The sequence below is a fragment of the Mya arenaria genome, chromosome 11, assembly GCF_026914265.1.
Source record: "Mya arenaria isolate MELC-2E11 chromosome 11, ASM2691426v1".
Lineage (NCBI taxonomy): Eukaryota > Metazoa > Mollusca > Bivalvia > Myida > Myidae > Mya > Mya arenaria.
Genome location: NC_069132.1, coordinates 48,986,041 through 49,002,219, shown reverse-complemented (window position 1 = coordinate 49,002,219; position 16,179 = coordinate 48,986,041). Strand labels below are relative to the sequence as shown.

Genomic DNA, 16,179 nt, shown 5'->3' with positions numbered 1-16,179 from the left:
ATGGAAAACTTTGAAAATCCTTCTTCAGAAACTATTGGCCCGATTTCAAAATAATTTCACAGAAATGTGTTTATACGTCTGTAAAACAAGACATATTATAGTTTAACCTGTAGCATACGGGCAGGTGGGCGTTTGGCCGGGCAGCGTCCAGTTTGTTGTTTGATCAATACTTAAGAACCCTTTGTCTAATCATGACCATATTTGATCAGAATGTGTATGGGCATAGTATCTTGGACAAGCTTAATAACCAGCCATGTCACTCTCAAGTTACCACCCTTTAATTATAGAAATCACTTAGTAGATCTTGTCCATTCATTAACTTGATAACCCTTTGTCCAGTAATTAGTGTTTGAAAATCGGACTCCAATTGCTGTCGATGATCAAATCGAATCGGACCAAGCATTTCGATTTACTATCAGACAATAATTGAAAGTTTATAATATCATTAAGAATACATTCTTTTACATCATCATGATCATTTAATTGTTTAAACCTGGAATCAGTACGTGTGATGCTATATTCATGCTTTTTGCAACAGTAAGTAAATTTCCATAATCCTTTTCTGTCTTTAAAAACTGAACGAAAAAACAAAACAACACAACACATACTTAATAATTGCACTCAAATTGCAAAATGATGCACACCGCATCAAGTAAGTTATCTAAGCACTTTACCCCTGTAAGAGCATATTTAATATTTGTGAACCATTTTTACATTCAATACCCTCTTATATTGAACATTTCATAAGAATATCTTAACTTCATAAAGCATTCACAAAAAAGTAAATTAGGTAATTACAAACGATACCAAAAAAGGTTTAAAAAACAGAATGCATTAAGCCAGGATTCTCGGTATTTGCTAGTAAGACCGGACCCACTACATCATAGAGACAGGTTATTAAAGAAGGTTTTATGAAACATAAACAATTAAAACAATTTGTATTTTTGGGAGAGTTTTTAAGCAAAAGTGTTTACATTCACTGCATTTGTGTAATAGAGTGACCTCCCTTGTTAAAATGAACTGAACTGGTAAGAAAAATTGACATTAACTTGACTTTTAACACAAAACAAAATATATATAGTTACCGGAAGTAACATTAGCAACATCGATATTAAACAACCACCATAATTATATAGATATTGATCTTATTTTTTGTCAGCAGTCTTATATAACTGGTTTCCATGCATTTTTGCAAAAATTGGCTCGTTCCAAGACAAAAAATAAATAAAAGTTAAATCTGTGAGAGTGCAGCTTTAAGAGTCATAAATAAAGATGCACTACATATAGGTTATAAAACAGTGAAGCCATTGTATGTCAGTTAAAAAAAATTGCAAACTGTGAAAACACAGGAAAAGTGTTTAATTAAATAATCGATTAAATATTGATCCAAGAAACAAAATCAAGTGGCGATGCTCAAACACACAAGGTTAATAATCAGCGCATATTACATATGCCGCACAGGAGGTTGATAATCAGCTTGTTTTAATGTTCTGCAGTGACTGGCAATGTCATACAAAAAACTGCATGCAAGTTCTAATAAATGAGATTTATTAATCCCCCGCCACGGAGTGGGGAGGGGATAAAAGGAATGCACTTCGTCCGTCTGTCAGTCCGTCCGTCCGTCTGTCTGGCTGTAACATTTCGTGTCCGGGCTACAACTTACTTATGCATGGATGGATTACCATATAACTTGGTACAAATGTTGTCCTCATTGAGACGATGTGCAGTGACCTTGACCCGGGTCCATACCTCAAAGGTCAAGGTCACACGAGACATTTAAAGGTCATAGTACACATGCTTGTGTCCGGCTTTTTAGATTTAGCAATGTAGGCATGTCAATTCTTACTGGATTTATTGACCTTATACATTTCTTGTACTTTTAGCAACAAAAACTGAATTGATCCAAGAACTCGAACCAATTGCAATTTGTGCCAGTAATCCATCATTAAGTTTTGGGTCCATATTATGACAATGCTAAATAGAGGATAAGATATAAATGTTAATTGAAAGTGTTAAAAAAGTTGCACAGATTGATACTTAGCACACTCTACCAAGCATTATCATTATGTGCAACAAGCTTTATATTTAAAAAAACAATGGACACAGATGTGATCATATATTTATACAGGGTTTTCATTAAGGAAAAAAAAAAAATAGCGAGCATCGAAAGTGCAAAGCAAACTTTCTCTTGAATCTTTTTTCCTGTATACTTGTAATATGCTGATAAATTAACAACATATGAATAATTACTGTTTAAACCAACTGTGATCCGATTTGTATTAAACAGTGACAAACAAACTATTGATATCATATTTATACTTAAAACAGAACAGAATTAAAGGTCAAATTTTTGTTGGGATCTTGAATTCGTAGATAAGCCAACCCAAAAAATCCACGAAAATCCCACGATATTAATAACGAAGTTCGAAGGGGGTATATTAGAGTCACCCTGTGGTCGGTCGGTCGGTCGGTTTGTCCGTTGCAATTTACCTTGTCCGGAGCATAACTTAAAAACTACTAGATGGAATTGGATTAAACTTCATACAATGATAGCCATAACTCTATTCTTGCTTATTACTGAGTTATTGCCCTTTGTTACTTTTGTTTGTCTGGAGTATAACTTGAAAAGTGCTGGATGGAATTCATTGGAACTCCATACAATGGTAAAGCACAATGAGAGGAAGTGCAGTGTTCAAGAACCATAACTCTATCTAGCTAATTACTGAGTTATTGCCCTTTATTTGTTTTTTTTGCTGTCAAATATTTTTCAAGACATTAACTTGCAAACTACTAGATGAAATTTATTAAAACTTAATACAATGGTAAAGCACAATGAGAGGAGTGCAGTGCACAAGAACCATAACTCTATTTCAGCCAGTTACAGAGTTACTGCCCTTTGTTACTTTTTTCTTGTCCGGAGCATAACTTGAAAACTATTTGATGGAATTTAATAAAACTTCATAGAGTGATAGATCATAATGAGAGGGAGTGCAGTGTACAGGAACCGCAATTCTATTTCAGCCAATTACAGAGTTACTGTCCTTTGTTACTTTTTCTTGTCCAGAGCATAACTTGAAAACTACTGGATGGAATTAAATGATGCTTCATACAGTGATAGATCATAATGAGAGGGAGTGCAGTGTACAGGAACCGCAGTTCTATTTCAGCTAATTACAGAGTTACTGTCCTTTGTTACTTTTGTTTTTCCGGAGCATAACTTGAAAACTATTGGATGGAATTTAATAAAACTTCATACAGTGATAGATCATAATGAGAGGGAGTGCAGTGTATAGGAACTGCAATTCTATTTCAGCCAATTACTGAGTTACTGCCCTTTGTTACTTTTTCTTGTCCAGAGCATAACCTGAAAATTATTGGATGGAATTTAATAAAACTTCATACAGTGATAGATCATAATGAGAGGGAGTGCAGTGTACAGGAACCGCAATTCTATTTCAGCCAGTTACAGAGTTACTGCCCTTTGTCAAAGTTTTGTCCGTACAGTAACTTGAAAACTATTAGATGGAATTTCAGAAAACTTCATACAATGATAAATCATAATGAAAGGTGGCGTTTGGGGGTATTAATCACCTTCAGTGATAGCTCTAGTTATGATTTCACAGTAATTTGATGTTTGTATACACATATTTGGCCCGAGGGCAAATCTCATCATATAAATGGGGTATAGGTACATATACCTTGTTGTAAAAATTATTGGAATATATTGTTTTCTCATTAGCTTTAGTATACGTTTTTTTGGTTTTTTTTTATTAACAGGTTGATATTCTGATCTTTATCTATTTTATATTTTTTACAAAAACTATTATTTATGCAAACAGGTGAACCGTGAGTGTGTTCGAGGTCTGTGGGCGGGCCAACAGCAGGAGCTTATCTATCTCCGGAATCGTAACCCAGAACGCGGCAGCATCCAAAATGCCAAACAGGCCCTTCGAAACATGATCAACTCATCATGTGACCAGCCAATCGGATACCCCATATATGTGTCCCCTCTCACAACATCTTATTCATCCACTAATGAACAGTATTCCTCTGTAGTTGGAGGCGAGTTCATCATTGACAATGTGCAAAGGTTCTTTAAAAATGCCTGGCAAAGGTGAGTCAACCGATCTATATCATTTAACATGACACTGAACCACGTAATATAAGTGTTCATAGCTGTTAAACCAATGCAGAAGTTTAATAGTTGTATGATAATCCTGGTCATACTAATGCATGTTGATTAAGTATATTTCTTGGTTAAACAAAGTATTTGATTAACGAGGGTGGTCATAGCTTCATATCAATGGAATGATTGAAATTTTTGTTAATTCTTAGACTGTAAGTGATTTTACCTATATCAGTCTTCAGATGGGAATGTCTTACAATGAAAAAACATTTCATAGAAAACGTTAATAATATGTATATACTGAATAGATTTAATCTCTCCTCTATGCTTTATAATGATATAAACCATATAGTATACCTTAAATCTCTCTTCACCAGCTTGAGGCAACACTGTGGGGCCTCCTGTTCCTCAGGCAGCGTAGCTTTTGGTGAGGGTGACATCCCATATAGCTGTACCCACCAGGCGGCCGCAGCAGTACTCGGGCAGGGAGGGAGGGGCTGCGGACCACCAACCACTCCCGGCAGTAACCCTGGGGACCTAGCTCTCACCACCCGCGGTAATAGGGGCAGTCTCATATCAACATCTAGCTCAGCCACAGGGAAGCCCCGTACGTCCCTGCTTGCTAACCTGATTGCAGAGGAGGAGAAAAAAATGCTCAGTAAAGACACTGTGATACTCAACCAGAGGGTCAAGGTGAGAGGCATCCATTTTACAAATGATCATTTCATAAGATTGCTGTGTGCGTTTGATAATCCTGATTATAATTATTTTGAAACCAAAATGCTTGACCTGTAATGCATTATTATTTTTTGTGTATTTGAATTTGCAAGTAAAAGTTTCAATTTCATTTATGATTTTAAAGTCTTCCAAAATGATTATAAAGTTAACAACGTTTTTAATGTCATTGTTGTTAACTTTTACAACTACTACTCTGCAAGTACCATTGACTATATGCAGAAAATATGTGATAGTTATATTAAACCGGAAACAAGGTTTAGCATTTGATTACTATCTTATATTGTCTGGAGATGTTAGAGTTATGTGATTGTTGCTGTTCACATGCTGTTAGATATAAGGCCAGGAAAGAAGTATTAAAGAGGGAGAAGCAGAGAAATGGCGACTCTTTTTGTGTACTGTAATTTTGCAACATCAGAGGAGTTACACAGTTTATAATAGAATTATTGAATCAAATGTCTACATCTGTTATAAGAGCTCTTTACTATATTATAATTCATTCCTTAAATTTAAAATAGGAACATCTATCAAGGTCCAGAAATATGCCAAAAAAAAAATTGCTGGCTGCTACAAAAATTAAATTTACCTCTCAGATGATTGTCATGCACTCTATTGGTTGAGAGCTAATATGAGCTGCTGTATGAGTTGTGTATGTATAGAAAATAATTGTTTGTTTCAGTGTAAACTTGTAACCAAAAGATATATTTCATGAGTGGCCTATCTGGAAAATCTTACACTGAAGCAAGAATTTTTCTTTTATTATATGCCTAAATTTGAAGTTAGAAATCATTTAATTACACTTTTTTAGAAATTATTTGTGCCAATTTGTATGCGCACATAATTTCGGAAATGACTTCTTTAAAATTGTGTCCCAGCCCTGTGCGCATGACATTTGATTTGGAACGGAGAGTGGGCTCAAAATTCAAAACAGTAAAAATATCAATTTGATAATTTCACTGTTTCAAACAGTAAAATATCATCTTTATTTCACTGATAAATCTCTATAAACAACCATAAAGCATATAATAAATATGTGTATATACCACCACTAGTTTGTTTAATATCAAGTCTGTTTACTATGATCTGTGCACACCCTTGCAAGCATTTCAACTCCTCTTCTCTACCTTGCCAGCCGGTATTTCACTGAAGCAAATCCTCCACAAAACTATTCCCAGCCTTTAAATTCATGTCTGTTTTTTTACAAACAAACTTGCATTATTGCTGTTTAAATTATCAGCCCCTTACTGTGACTCTTTTACAGATAACAGATGTGAGCTGTATCTTTGAAAATATTAACCTGGGTAGACGAATAGACGTCCAGTGGCCGCAGATGGAGTGGCGTAACAATGGGGGTGTTAATGCCTGGGGTTCTTGGTCCCCTGCAGTGGGGATGGAGGGAACAGTGGTTCACCGCTGGATACCATGTCACTGGGATGTAGTGCGTCGCTCACATGTTGACAAGACAATCCTGCTCGTGCAGATCGGGGACCGGTATGTCCCCATAGGGGAATCCGGTGTTACGCCTGTTAATGTAATCACAGAAGTCTGCTAATTTTAGCATAAAGGTGACCAATACGGCAATAGTCAATAGTTATAGAATCGTGAGGTGACACGTGTAAGCACAGACGTCTGTTTAGGAGGATGCCGCATACATTTCCTCAGCAGATACTACAGTGAACTTCATAGCTCAACTCATTGTTATGTAACACTTCTCAGCAACGACGTCTGTTTGAGGATGGGCGAAGGGGGCAGGTGATATGATGATTGGCTCTCGTAGATACTCTAGAGTGATAATGCTTCCCCATAACAGAGTCCAGCATTACACTACACCTCTAGGCCTGTTGAAAATGCACTTGATTTTTTATCAAACAGTGCCCTGACATGTGATCTTGGTTATGGTGATGAAATTTTTAGCTCATCAGTTTTTCAAAGAGAAAATGTGTGAGAATTGTCATAGGACTATACATTACTGTATCATAGGACTATACATTACTGTAGGCCCATACACTACTGTAGGACCATACACTACTGTAGGCCCACACACTACTGTAGGACCATACACTACTGTATGATAGGTTCAAACACAACTATAGGACCATACAGTATGGTAGACCCATACCCTTCTGTAGGCCCATGCAGTACAGTAGGACCATACAGTAAGGTAGACACATACCCTTCTGTAGGCCCATGCAGTACAGTAGGACCATACAGTATGGGAAGCCCATACACTATTGTAGGCACATACACTATTGTAGGCCCATACACTATTGTAGGCCCATACACTATTGTAGGCACATACACTATTGTAGGCCCATACACTATTGTAGGACCTTACAATATTGTAGGACCTTGTACTACTGTAGGACCTTACACTACTGTAGGACCTTACACTACTGTAGGACCTTATTGAAGTACCTTACAGTACTGTAGGACCTTACACTATTGAAGGACTTTACAGTACTGTAGGACCTTACACTATTGAATGACTTTACAGTACTGTAGGACCTTACACTATTGTAGGACCTTACACTTTTGAAGGACTTTATAGTACTGTAGGACCTTGCACTACTGTAGGACCTTGCACTACTGTAGGATCTTACACTATTGAAGGACCTTACACTATTGTAGGACCTTACACTACTGTAGGACCTTACACTATTGTAGGACCTTACACTATTGTAGGACCTTATTGAAGGACCTTACACTACTGTAGGACCTTGCACTACTGTAGGACCTTACACTACTGTAGGACCTTGCATTACTGTAGGATCTTACACTATTGAAGGACCTTACACTATTGTTGGACCTTGCACTACTGTAGGACCTTACACTATTGAAGGACCTTACACTATTGTAGGACCTTACACTACTGTAGGACCTTACACTTTTGTAGGACATTACACTATTGTAGGACCTTATTGAAGGACATTACACTACTGTAGGACCTTGCACTGCTGTAGGACCTTACACTATTGAAGGACTTTACAGTAGGCCTATACACTACTGTAACACTGTACAGAACCGTAGGACCATACATAATGGCAGATTCATACACTACTGTAGACCCACACAGTACTATGCAGTACCAGTAGGACAATACACTATAGTAGGCCCACACAGTACAGAAGGACCATAAAAAAACAGTAGGACCATACACTCCTGTAGGACCATGTACTACTGTAGGACCATACACTTCTGTTGGACCATACACCACTCTAGGACCATACACTACTGTAGGACAATACACTATTGTAGGACCTTTCACTACTGTAGAACCATACACTTCTGTAGGACCATACACTACTGAAGGACCATACAATACATTAGGACCATACAGTATGGTAGGACCATACACTACTGTTGGACCATACATCACAGTTTGACCATACAGTGTGGTAGGATCATACACTACTGTATGACCATACACTACTGCAGGACCATACAGTACAGTAGGTCCATACACTATTGTAGGACCATACACTTCTGAAGGTCCATACACTATTGTAGGACCATACAGTACAGTAGGTCCATACACTATTGTAGGCCCATACACTTATGTAGGTCCATACACTACTGTAGGACCATACAGTACAGTAGGTCCATACACTATTGTAGGTCCATACACTACTGTAGGACCATACAGTACAATAGGTCCATACACTATTGTAGGACCGTAATAGTATGGTATGCCCATATGCTTCTGTAGGACAATACACTACTGTAGGACCAAACAGTACAGTAGGTCCATACACTACTGTAGGACCATACAGTATGGTAGCCCCATACACTACTGTAGGACCATACAGTATGGTAGGCCCATACACTATTGTAGGACCATACAGTAGCGTAGGACCATACAGTATGGGAAGCCCATACACTTTTGTAGGCCCATACAGTATGTAGTGTATGGACCTACTGTACTGTACCATACATTACAGTATTTCCATACACTATTGTAGGACCATACAGTATGGTAGGCCCATATACTTCTGTAGGACCATACACCACTGTAGGACCATACAGTACAGTAGGTCCAAACACTAATGTAGGACCATACACTACTGTAGGACCATACAGTATAGTAGGATTATACACTATGGTATAAGCCTTTAATTTCATGAGGGTTATATGTATTACTTATATTTTCAGTGCCACAAATGCGTCTTTTTTAATTAAAAACTAAAAGATATATCAGAAACCTAAAAGTGTGTACCGATGTTTTTTTATTTATTTCTTCAACTTTGTGTTCATTTTTAAAACAGCTTCAAGTTCAATTCATGGAATTTGTAGTAAACTTAAGAAACTGTGTCACTTGAATTATTTCAATTAATGACTAAAATCTTAGTTGAAACAGGCCCCAGTATTGTTAACAAGAGTTTGAAATACTCTTCAAACGAATACTGACTCCACTGAAAATGTCTGTTAAACAAAATTGTTGTGATACTTTTTTTGCATAATAAAAATTGCATATTTTTAAACAATTGATGAGGGTAGTGGAAAGAAGAAATAAGGTTTTTAGCCCAAAATCAGCATTACTTCCATCACTATGATTATCATTGTATGAATAAGGTAATAAGACTTATAGTTATGTCCTTGACATACTTTCTACATTAGAACTACAATCATATGGAATACCTCATTTGTTTCATTTATTACTCATCTGTGTATTTTAAATGTTTAACAATCTTGCTTCTTGAATTACGTTGATTTACATACCATGGTTTTTATACTCCCATTTAAAAAAACAACAAGACATTAGTTTTACCTGCACCTTACTAGCGATAAGGCTCTCGGCACCCAGTATGTTGTCCGCTCTATAGCTTAAGAATTATTTTTCTTGCATACCGGACATGTGTTTCCGGTCATGTGACCAGTGCTGGAAAAACCCATCTTACATACCCCATATAAGATGAGTCACGCGCAACAACGCGCCACTTCTTATTTCTTTTGTTGTATGATTTATGAAAAGTATATTATGCCATTTCAATTAAGCGCAATCAAATATATATGTAAGCAATACTTTTAATTAAAATTGAAAATAAATAATCGTAAAAAAAACGCTATATTTTTAGTTATTTAAAATTACTGCGCTCTATGAGGTCATTAAACAACGTCGCACACGCATTTTGGTGTAAATGTACAAAAGTTTGTTTTCTACGTCATTTTTTCCACAAATTGATAAATTTAGATATATGCAAGAAAAAATATCAGTCATGTTTTTCAGGTCCGGATCGAAAAATCAGACCCTCGGGCACGCTGCGTGGCCGGTAACTCGGCAAGCCTCGTTACCGGCTTACGCACATGCCCTCAGGTCGGATTTTTCTATCCGTACCGGAAACACATGACTTATAGTCCAGTCATCACCAATTCGGTCAGAATGTGTATTGGCATAATGTCTTGGACAAGTTTGATAACCAGCCATATTGCTGTATTCACTCTTGAGTTATTGCCTGTAAAATATAGAAAATACCTAAAATTGGTCTTGTGAGCTCAATAACTTTAGAAGCTTATGTCCAACAAAGTGAATAACCAGACTTATCTCTTGAGTCATTTGAGAGTTATTGCCCTTTATTTATAAAAACTACCTAAAATTGGTCTTGTCTGATCAAGCATTTGTCCAATCATCACCATGAACAAGTTCATTAACCAGCCTTATTGCTTCAGTGACTTAAAAGTATTCAACCCTTTAATTATATAAATGATCTAAAATTATCTAAAATCAGTCTTGTCCGATCAACTACTTTAGAAGCCTTTTTCCAATCATCGCCAGATTTGATCAGAATACATTGGTCATGTTTGATAACCAGCCATGTTGCCTCAGTCAGCTTGAATTGATAAAAATGTCTTTACAGTGTCCACTCTCTGAATTTGGCTTCATGTACAACACCTCATCACCAAACATTGCGTCCTAAAATTAGCAGGCGTATTTTGTGACAGTTGGCACTCTTGTTATGCTTTTGAATGAACATTTGCATGTAGTACTCACACTGTCTGTCCATCTACAAAAAAATTTGCAAGCACACTTACTCAAGAACAGTTGTTTTTTGTTTGTTTTTTGTTGTTTTTTTTAAATTGGTGGGGGTGGGAGTGGGGGGGTACTAGGTCAAAGCTTACATTCAAGACTCACAAATATTCAAGAACAGTTTGGTCTATGACCTTGAAACTTCAATGGTAGTTGTCATTGACCAGCAGATGACCCCTATCGATTTTGAGGGCAGTAGGTCAAAGGTCATTAATCAATGCATCTTTTCTAACACCTCAATTGAATCATCTTCTACATGTTTCTGACAAAGAAATGCTGAGGGGGCGGAATGTTTGACAAACATCTCTATTGTTGTTGTTTTTATTTTTGACACCTTAACATCTAAACAATACAATATAATGTTATGTAGTGAAATTTTAGCAATAGAAGGTTTTTTTTGTTAGCATACAATATTTTAAGTTTAATTTTGGGTTGCTATATGACTTAGTCACATGACTAAAGTAGAGATTTCTTTCACAGAAGGCTGTTTCTCGAAACAAGTATATATTTTGTTTGCTGAGAGATATTTGTGTTTTGTCTATGTTGAATATTGTAATGTTTCTCATTTGTTTGTGTTTATTTCTTGTAACTGAGCTCTCATTCTAGAGAGAAATACTATTTTCAAGTACATAATTAATAGTACCAGTACTATTTTGAATTATCTATGATTTGTGCAATATAGACATAACTACACTACCAACCACACATTTTTTGCAGATTTTGCTATGTGCCGCAATTGTTCCTTACCACGAACTGTTCAATCTATTTTTCATGATACCCCACAATATAAGCATATCACACATTTATTACTATAACTGGCTCACGTCCCCCGCGTCAAGTCAGTGCAGCTCTGCAAAGTGTTGATTAATGAAATAAAGGAAGATGTTTTCAATTTTTTTAATGCTATTCCTTTGCAATATACTTACATGTTGTAGCCTTACCCGATATACTTATACTTGACAATGATATAGCATAAACATTGATAAATACATTACACCCAAAACATGTTACCTTTTAAAGATTTTCAGAAAATCTGATTGAGAATGACTGGGGTCAAACATGCTTTCAAAATTCACAGCACTTGGTTGAAGGCCTTCTTGCCTCGTTTTCTGTGGAAAATTCCCCAAATTGTCACTAGCTATTTATAACCACCAATTATTAATATCATATAATTATATGCTACATTATATTGATCCTGCACATGATGTATTAACAGTTCAGAGTGGTGGAAAATGTCGGCTGTTTGACAATGAAATACAGAGGAAATATATCAATGATTCAATGCTTATTATTAACAAGTCAAGACAATGTTTATTTGGCATTTACACACACATATAAAAACAAAATTGCTGTTAAGAACATTATGCGACTAACAATGTACATAAGGATAAAAACAAATAACTTCTGCACAAGAAATAATTATTTCTTGCTTATCTCATCAGACGCTGAGTTCCGCCGCAGGGTCATAAAATAGGAAGAGGTGGCAGCAGATGAATGTGGTGGTACGCGAACGTCCCTTTGGCTACCACAGAATATATCCCCAAGATTTACCACAATGACACAATCTCTCATGCGCCGGCAATGCGTATTTTGCAAAAAATGGGTGGTTGGAAGTGTACATGTACATAGTTAAAATACATTATGCCATCTCTGTAAAAATGTACAGTAAATGATTAAATGCTCTGTATATCAGAAAGTTATTTATTTTTAAATGTTTTGTATGTGTATATAACAGTTTTAGAGACAATGATTCCTATATTGTTTGCATATTTTGAAAAATGTCCATATTTAAAGAATTTTTCGACTTTCATTTATTTTTTTATATGTTTGCCTTACTGTGGGCATTCATAGAATCAGGACCCCATTTTAATAAAGGATCTTAGGTGTAACTTCAAACATCTTATATTGGTATTCAAAATTGTTGGTATTTCCCAGAATGTTTTCCCGAATTCAGTTATACACTTATAGAGGGATTAAAGAGTTATTATACCCCCACAAACGAAGTTTGAGGGGGTATATAGGAGTGAGCTTGTCGGTCGGTCTGTCTGTCGGTCTGTCGGTTTTCATGGTTTCCGGACGATAACTCATGAAAGGCTGGACAGATTTAAACAATTTTTGGTACACAGGTGTAACATCAGAAGATACAGGTCAAGATCGATATTGGGGCTGGTGGGGCCAAGGTCAAGGTCACTGTTACTAAAAATAGAAAAACGGTTTCCGGACGATAACTCATGAAAGGCTTGACAGATTTGAACAATTTTTGGTACACAGGTGTAACATCAGAAGATACAGGTCAAGTTCAATATTGGGGCTGGTGGGGCCAAGGTCAAGGTCATTGTTACTAAAAATAGAAAAATGGTTTCCGGACGATAACTCATGAAAGGCTTGACAGATTTGAACAATTTTTGGTACACAGGTGTAACATCAGAAGATACAGGTCAAGTTCGATATTGGGGCTGGTGGGGTCAAGGTCACTGTTACTAAAAATAGAAAAACGGTTTCCAGACGATAACTCATGAAAGGCTAGACAAATTTGAACAATTTTTGGTACACAGGTGTAACATCAGAAGATACAGGTCAAGATCGATATTGGGGCTGGACGGGCCAAGGTCAAGTTCACTGTTAATAAAAATAGAAAAACGGTTTCCGGATGATAACTCATGAAAGGCTAGACAGATTTGAACACTTTTTGGTACACAGGTGTAACATCAGAAGATACAGTTAGGTACACAGGTGTAACATCAGAAGATATAGGTCAAGTTCGATATTGGGGCTGGTGGGGCCAAGGTCAAGGTCACTGTTACTAAAAATAGAAAAACCGTTTCCGGACGATAAATCATGAAAGGCTTGACAGATTTGAACAATTTTTGGTACACAGGTGTAACATCAGAAGATACAGGTCAAGTTCGATATTGGGGCTGGTGGGGCCAAGGTCAAGGTCACTGTTACTTAAAATAGAAAAACGGTTTCCGGACGATAACTCATGAAAGGCTAGTTTTTCTTGTCAGCAGTGTAACTTCTAAATTACTCAACAGATTTAAATAAAACAATACATGCATGATAAAAGAAGATGCAGTGTGCAGTAACCTTTGAGTTATGGCCTCTTTTCAAAGGAATGGTTTGCCATTCCTGTGTCCAGGCGGCCTTTGTGGGTATTCGTCACTCCTGTGACAGCTCTAGTTAATCGTTATACACACATCGAGGGATTAAAGAGTTAATAATCGTTATACACACATCGAGCGATTAAAGAGTTAATAATCGTTATACACACATCGAGGGGTTAAAAATTTAATAATTATTATACTTATCGAGGGGTTAAAGCGAGAAAAAGGATCTATCTGCTGGCTTATTTTTTGTCACTTAGAACCTTTTCACACTCACCCCTCCCCCTATTATTCAGGGTTAAATGTAGATATTTTACCCTGCAGAGGTTGTCTGGAAAGTTCATGCAAAAACAATGTGGTTGTTCTGTCTGTTGATAAAGAAGAATATATGTTTAAGAGCAATATATATATATATATGCAGAAAGCTACTAAAAAAAATTAAATTGATTCTGTTGTATGGATAAATAATGGTAAAATGGTTTAAAAAAGGTGGTTTTGTGAAAAATCAATCTCCTTAAAATCAGAAATTGCATCATGATGTCATGCTATGAGAACACAGCAAAATGAAATATAGCAAACTTTATGATATGACTTAAATGAGATTGGTGAAAGAATAGCAAAAGAGTTGGCTAACTGTTGGAATTTCCAGATTTCCTTAATAACACTAGACCGCACATTTAATAATATATCTTACTCTGCATTCTTTGTAAAAATGTAAGCATCAAATATAGTGTCATTCACTAACCTGGGTTGAGTTTACCATAGTTTGTTTCGCATCACTGTTGCTCAAATTACAGAAACCCCCTGAATATACAAGGTGGATAAAGTCTTATCGCCTGAATAGATAATGTTATATATCTTTGTTATGTTTTCATCTTGCTTTAAATTAATCTGTACATGTACATACTCTTGTGATATTTGTATATACCAAACTACATAGACGATAATTGTTTGTTCCAGTGTAAGATAAAACTATATATTTCATCGAGAACCAAAAGTTAAATTTAATTGGGTGACAAGTGAAATATTTATTTTTGGTGGATATGATATGAAATAAATTGGGATCTTAAACTGAAACAAACAATTTTTATTTTTAAAGTATGCTTATAATTCATTAAAAGTTGTTAAATTTCTTCCAAGCACTGTTTATTTTGTTTATTCCTTTTTCTCGTATAAAAAAACAAAAAATTTTTTTTGATTAACTGAATACTTCTAAAATGGTGAAGTATTCTAACAATGGGTTTATCAAAATATAATCTTCATCATTTAAAAAAATATAAAGAAATACATAAATGAAAATTCATTAGTATGATGACTTTCTGTGAATTTAACATAATGTTTTCTTAAGTCTCAGATATTTTATGAGTTTTTTCATACTCTTTTCTGAAAGTTCACTTAGTGCTCAAGGTGAGCTAATGTGATTGCCCAATGTCCTGCGTGTGTTGTCCGACATTTTCCCTGAACCCCATTGGCCAGACCCATGATATTTGGTATGCAGCCTCATGTAGAGGTCTTTTACCAAAATTGTTCAAATCATATGTCACTGAGGTCAAAAGAGGCCTGCCCCCTAGGGTCACAAGATTTCTTAAGTTGTTCGGGGATCCATAAGCGGCGTAGACTGTGCTTTGTTTCATATAAAATGGTGAAGAAATAGTGAAGTTATCTTTGTTTAAAGTATTCATTCGAAGCAAAATATTGCCTTCCAACGTAGCATTTATGACGCAATTTATCATGTGGTATACACACACTGTAACATGGACATATAAAAATGTTGTGATGTAAATGTGTAAGACAAACATTCCAATTGTAAACTACCATTACCAGGGGATAACAATGTACGGTAGATGCCAGAAGGATGAAATAAGAAATTACGTATTAAAACTTTTTAAATGTTTTCTGTGCTGAAAGATAAATTATTATTCTGTTCAATACTGAGATAAATTTGGGCCATCTTTCTGCTCAAATATACATTTAAAAATGTATATCTTCTTCTGTGTTTAAATACTTGTATTATTGTGACACATCATGTAAAGCATTCAATGACTCCAAAGTCATTCTTTATTGTTAAAATTGACATCACCACAACCGTTTCTTCATTCAAATCCAACAGATTTGACTGCATTTGTATTTTGGACAATTGTGTAGTTTTTGTTGCATTATTTTTAATGTCACTTCTTCATAAAAATCTTGAA

The 16,179-nt window shown here is 35.9% G+C and overlaps 1 protein-coding gene across 3 annotated transcripts in view; it reads left to right on the top strand.

Moving 5' to 3' along the window:
- The window catches only part of LOC128209202 (pecanex-like protein 1), a 132,821-nt gene extending 117,701 nt beyond the window's left edge, over window positions 1-15,120 (top strand). For all 3 annotated transcript variants that reach the window (XM_052913136.1, XM_052913135.1, XM_052913134.1), the window contains exons 36-38: window positions 3,840-4,114; window positions 4,504-4,819; window positions 6,123-15,120. In XM_052913136.1, the coding sequence (XP_052769096.1) occupies window positions 3,840-4,114; window positions 4,504-4,819; window positions 6,123-6,413 (882 nt within the window). In that variant the 3' untranslated portion in view covers window positions 6,414-15,120. The remainder of the gene's footprint in view (window positions 1-3,839; window positions 4,115-4,503; window positions 4,820-6,122) is intronic.
- The last annotated feature ends 1,059 nt before the right edge of the window (window positions 15,121-16,179 follow it).